The sequence below is a fragment of the Alexandromys fortis genome, unplaced genomic scaffold (genome assembly GCF_014885135.2).
Source record: "Alexandromys fortis isolate MF-2015 unplaced genomic scaffold, M_Fortis_MF-2015_v1.1 scaffold_77, whole genome shotgun sequence".
Taxonomy (NCBI): Eukaryota; Metazoa; Chordata; class Mammalia; order Rodentia; family Cricetidae; genus Alexandromys; species Alexandromys fortis.
In genome coordinates, this window is record NW_026067967.1 from 167,197 (window position 1) to 173,196 (window position 6,000).

At 33.5% G+C, this 6,000-nt stretch overlaps 1 protein-coding gene across 1 annotated transcript; it reads left to right on the forward strand.

Annotated features, from left to right (window-relative positions):
* Positions 1-3,699: 3,699 nt before the first annotated feature.
* Positions 3,700-4,671, forward strand: LOC126508940 (olfactory receptor 14A2-like). The gene has a single exon (XM_050154460.1). The coding sequence runs from the start codon at positions 3,700-3,702 to the stop codon at positions 4,669-4,671; it is 972 nt and encodes a 323-aa protein (XP_050010417.1).
* The last annotated feature ends 1,329 nt before the right edge of the window (positions 4,672-6,000 follow it).

Consider the following 6,000-nt stretch of genomic DNA (forward strand, 5'->3'; position numbering starts at 1 on the left):
TAATATTTTATATCTCAATTGTAGAAATATTACACAGATTGTCCAGAGCCTTAATAAACTTCTGAGGCCATAATACAGAGATAGAAAGTAAGACCAAGTTTGAAAAGGGGAGGGGAGAAGGAAGATGAAGAACATGAAGGGAAGAAATTCAGAAGGTAGTGAGTGAGGGAGGAGAGGGACAAAAAATTAATCACAAAATATTAAGAAGGAAGATTGAGAGTAGAATGTTATGAAAGGGGTGGAGAGAAATAACAGTTTATGCAAAACTGTATCATATTTTTATATTAGGTAGATGATTGAATTGACACATTTTCTTCTTTTGGATATGTGCTTTTTTATTGATTTGTATTGGGCTCTACATGAGTATTTCTATAAACTAATGCTAGTACTTGGGACATTCATAATATTTACCCAGATCATGTCTCCTACACTATGTAGTATGTCAGTGTTACTTCAGTAACCAGATTCATCTTTGTGGGATTCTCTGACATCCATGAGATACAGACTTATTTGGAATTAACTTTCTAGAGATTATTTGCAACCTTCCATGAGTAACTTCTTTGTACAACTCTAATATTGCCTTTAACTCTATGCACTGTCGAGTTAGGAAAATATATAAATGTAATTTGGAGAAAAGTATGACTATGTTCTTTGTGACCTATTCCAGTGTATTCACTGGGACCTGATAAATCTCATTTTTAATAGCAGCAATTATTACAACTCTAATTGTCTTAAGACATGGGCTAAAATTAAGTTTATCAAGAAAGATTTGTCTTTAGAGACTACCAGGAAGTAACCAGGAGACTGTGAGAGGTTTGTTAGGAAAATGCTCATTATATATGGTGTCAAATGAATCTACATCAAAGTATATAAAAGGTAACATATTTTCCTTCTTGCTAATATTTGGTTCTCCTGGATAAGAAATGAAGACAGTTTCACTCAGAGTTTTCAGTGTTATAACAGTCTTAAAGGCAGAATAAGATGTGATTTCAAAACTAACCAGAGAGAGCTGCATGTACAATTCTCCTTTGAGGTGATTCAATATTAATTTGAGCTCTTGCATATGTAAAAATATTTCCCAACTCAAACTGACCTGCTAGAAATTCTAAAGAGTAAGTCTTTTCTAGGATGTAAAGAATCTGAATTTTTGTCAAGTACAAGTTTCAAATTTTTATTGATAAAATGTTAAAATAGGCTCTCTAAAACAATTTTCTAAGATTTTATGATATGGATGAAATTTGGGAATATATGAAAAGCAAGATAATTTGGTAGAGACTTGTTTACCTTTATATCTAATATTTGCTTTCTTTCTGCATTTCTCCAGTCTGAGAAATGCAATAGCCTGGCCAGTGTCCAGAATCTCACCCCTCTACTACACATTTTTTTCCTGTCTACACAGACAGCTTTTCTGTAAGTATTCCAAACTGGATTCATCTTACATTGAATTAGAGGTGTGCTTTTCTCAAGTCCATCTTTAAGGAATTTTAACCTGTGTACTTATCCTGTGCACATTGATAGAGATTTCTTAAGTTTAAGCAGCAAGATGAATAATGTCTAATTATAATCATTGGTTGCAATAAATTGTGCCAACTGAAGATTGTAGTCCTTTTGTTGTTTAGAAAAATATTTGCATATTCTCGTACATACTTGTACATCTTTGTCTCGGCACCTAATGAAAAAATGCCTTGCATAGTCCATATTTGTTTCCATCATTAAGTCATAGAACAGACATGGACAAACACACACAAATGCATGCACACACATACACACAAACACACACACAAACACAACAGAGGAAAAGAGAGACAGATTGGTTGCTGGTTTTTTAATAAAGAATAGTTATCTAAATGGTTTAGATTGAGTAACCAAATAAGTGCATTTTAAACATACAGTGCTTTATTCGAATTAGGAATAGCAGGTAAGGTTCGAAAGTGAATTTCAAGCAATAAGAAGTCATAAAGAAAAATACTCAAGAAATGAGGGAATATTGGATTGGTTTGGAGTTTTTGAATGGATTTCAATGCTATAGGGATCTTTGCTTTTAAAAATTACAGCACATTAGCAATATCTGATCTCCATAGAAATCAAACAGTAAACTAAAGAGTGGAAGTTGGGACAGGGATTTAGGAAATATAACTGTATCGAATAGCCTTATCTTCTGAAGTAGTGACAGGAACACCAAGATCAAACAGGGAAAGTGTGTATTAACTACTGGGTTAGGCTGTGGTCAGGTTGATTCCTATCTTAGTCAGATCATTCAGCATCTCAACATGGCCCAGATAATTACAGTTGCTGAGAGAGCAATCTGTGTTTAATCTAATGGGAAATGTCTGGATGAACAATCTTTATTTGCTTTATAGTCTGTATATATGACAGATGTTTTATTTGGGAGATTTGATATTTCTTTCAAGTTTGACTATTACTCCTTCTTACAGGGTCAGTTTTACTAGTGAGCCATTTCCCAACAATTTTTCCTTATAAAAGAAAAGCTTAATGAAAGGAATGTGGTGGTTCTTCTTAGATATTGTAAAAGATGGGTGTTAATAAATTGGAACATTGTAGTTAATCAAACATTTCTGTAGCCTTTAAGAGAGAACATTACTGTCTAGATGTAGACACAGTGCTTCTCTGAAGAGTTGAGCACCAATTTCTCTTAGAGCTTAAGAAAATAAAAAGCAAAGTAAATTATTGGAGAGATACAAAGGTTCTATCTCACTCTAAGCCTTCATTGGGCATTGCAGTGGTTTTAAGTAAAGCAGTAGCAAAATCTTTGTTACTATTTTATTAATAGTTCTTGATGAAAACTATTAGGAAAGAGTTGAGCAAGCATTCAGTAAATTAGTAAAATTATAATGTTCAAACACAGAGCCATCTAATACAAATGCAAGTTTATATTTATAGGGTTAAAAACATTATATTCTATTTTTATTTGTTATGTATTTTATTTTCTGCATTTTTCTTTTATTCATGCATAGTAGTTTTATACTATATGTAGTAATATGATCTTTTGACACACATATATTTATCATGCTAAGGTAATTTTTGATACATATTTAAAACTATCATGATTCTGTAATTAAACATTAAAAGTCTTTTTTACAGCCTACTGGTAGACTCAATATTCATAGAAGAATAATCTACTAATACTGAAAAGTAAAGAAGTCCTTCCCAATGCCATGGAAACTTTTTCCTAAACTAATTATGACCACAGAGTTAAAATTATAAGATTAATTTATATCCAATGTTGATTATGGTACTCAGAAGTCTTAGTCTATATAGCTGAATCATAGAGAACCAAGTTAGGACATATAGATTCGTAAGGACAATCTAACTCTAAGGTAAGAGAGAGGGTGAGTGAGACAGGAATAGAAAGTAAGAAAGAAAGGAACAGGAGGATTAAAATGAGGAAAGTAAAAAAGAAGAAAGTATGGAAGGGAAGGATGATGGAGATACACACACACACACACACACACACAAACACAAACACTAATAGTAGAACATAGGGAGAAACATAGACAATGTTTTGATGGCAAGGGGGAATAAAGCAAGAATTTTTTGGAATTGTATCTGTACTGTATTTGTAATTTCTTGAATTCTTTTCCTCTGAGCTTATCTGTACATCAATGCTATTACTTACAGCAGTTGCAGTACTTATTCATTCTTTTCTTCCATGGTGACAGGGTCTGAATGGAGTCTAGTATGGCCAATGTCACTGCAATAACCGGATTCTTCTTTATGGGGATCTCTGACGTCCAGGAGCTACAGACTTTATGTGGAGTGTTCTTCCTACTGATGTACATGGCGGCCCTAGCAAGTAACCTGATCATCATCACTCTTAGTACCCTTGACCTGCAGCTTCAAACACCTATGTACTTCTTCCTGAAGAACTTGTCCCTGCTGGATGTCTCCTTTGTGTCAGTTACCATCCCAAACTTAGTTGGGAATAGTCTAACACACAGCAATTTTATATCCATTCCTGGTTGTGCAGTTCAGGTATTCTTATTGAGTTCTTTCTCAGCAGGGGAAGTATTTATCCTGACTGCCATGTCATATGACCGCTATGAAGCCATTTGCAGTCCCCTGCACTATGATGCCATCATGAATGGTAGTACCCTTGTGCTGATGGAAGGTGTTTCTTGGGCAACTGGAGTATTATTTGGAGCCATATATACAGCTGGCAAATTTTCCGGGCCATTTTGTGGTTCCAATGTAATTCCACAGTTTTTCTGTGATATCCCCTCATTGCTAAGAATTTCCTGTTCTGAAAGACTAATGCTCATTTATACAGGTCTTGGAATTGGTATATATCTAGGCATGTATTGCTTTACCTGTGTAGTGATCTCTTACTTTTACATTTTCTCAACTGTACTTAAGATTCCTACTAATAAGGGTCAGTCCAAAGCATTTGCCACATGCATCCCCCACCTCACTGTGTTCACTGTTTTCATTGCCACTGCTTGCTTTGTCTATCTGAAGCCACCCTCAATAGTACCATCGATCACAGACAGGCTTTTTGCTGTGCTCTACTCTGTGTTACCTCCAACACTCAATCCTTTGATCTACAGTCTGAGGAACAATGATGTAAAGTGTGCTCTGAGGAGGTTACAGCAAAATCTTTGTGCAAGATATTCACTTCATTTAATACTTCAAAGAAAGTTTTGTGGTTTTTGACATCAGAAAGAAAATTGTAGATACACATTTTTACCCTGACTAAATAAACACTTAGAATAAGGATGATATGATCTAAGTTCAGAAATTAGATTATATGATTCTAACATATGATGTCATTGTACCAGTTTCTACTCTTGTATGCTAAAGTTGGAAATATTTTTTCAGGAATCATATAAATTTATAAGGAAATTAGAATATTTAAACAAGACAATTTAATAGATGTATTGGAATTTAAAATATCACTTTAATAGAAAAGACTTGTAAATAGTAGGATCAGAAGTTGCAACCAAGGAAAAAAAGTATTATAGATTATAAGAACAGAGACTGTCAATAATATAACGGCTGAAATGAGTATTAAAATATTTAATTCACTGTGGCAATAGTGATACCATGAAAAACACACATAAAAAGCTTAAGTTTTATTTATTTAAATGCCTTACTCAAAGTAGTTTATAAAGTACAGCTAAGCAAGTCTACATTTACTTTACATTTATTTACTGCCTTTCCATTTTTTTAGAGAATTTTGAGTTTTTCCAATGTTTTTGATCATATTCATGGCCCACTATTGTTCAGATCTATGACACATTACTTCAAGACCAATTTGTGCTGCCCCAAATTTCTTGTATGTGTAATATAGCAGTTGATATTGGTTTATATACCAGAGCCTACATTTGTAGAGAACCTAACTTTTAAACTCCCAGCATCTATAAATTTTAATATCTCTTCTGATAGGGTAAGATTTTGTATTCTATTCCCCCTTCCATGCTGGAATTTGGTCTTTCATACTTCACAAGTTGTCAAGAGCTGCACAAGCTGTATGAGTTATATGGACAGCATCGTTTCTGTGTTGAGAAAAATTTTCCTCATAGTAATCCACCTAATCAGTCTTCTATACATTTTCCATACCCTTTACGCAATTAATCCTGAGTCTCAAGACCTGAGGACGAATTTTATATGATTCCTTCAGGGCTGAATATTCTGTAGACACTTATTTTCCTCACTTCATCCTCTTTTATTCATCTGTGATAATCAACATCTGCTTTAAACAGAAACTTTTTTGATCATGGTTGGGAGATGTGTTGACCTAAGAGAATTACCATAAGGGATTATAGGGCATTTAAAAATTTTGTCCATTTTGGAACATCCTTGTAGAAGGCTGTCCTTCAGGGAATAGGAAGTGTCTTGCCAGAAATTCTTAGTATTTGCAGAAGGTAAAACTTTTTTTGTTTTGTTTTTTTATTTTTTTTTTATTTATTTATTTATTTATTTTTTTTTTTTTTTTTTTTTTTTTTTTTTTTGGTTTTTCGAGACAGGGTTTCTCTATGTAGC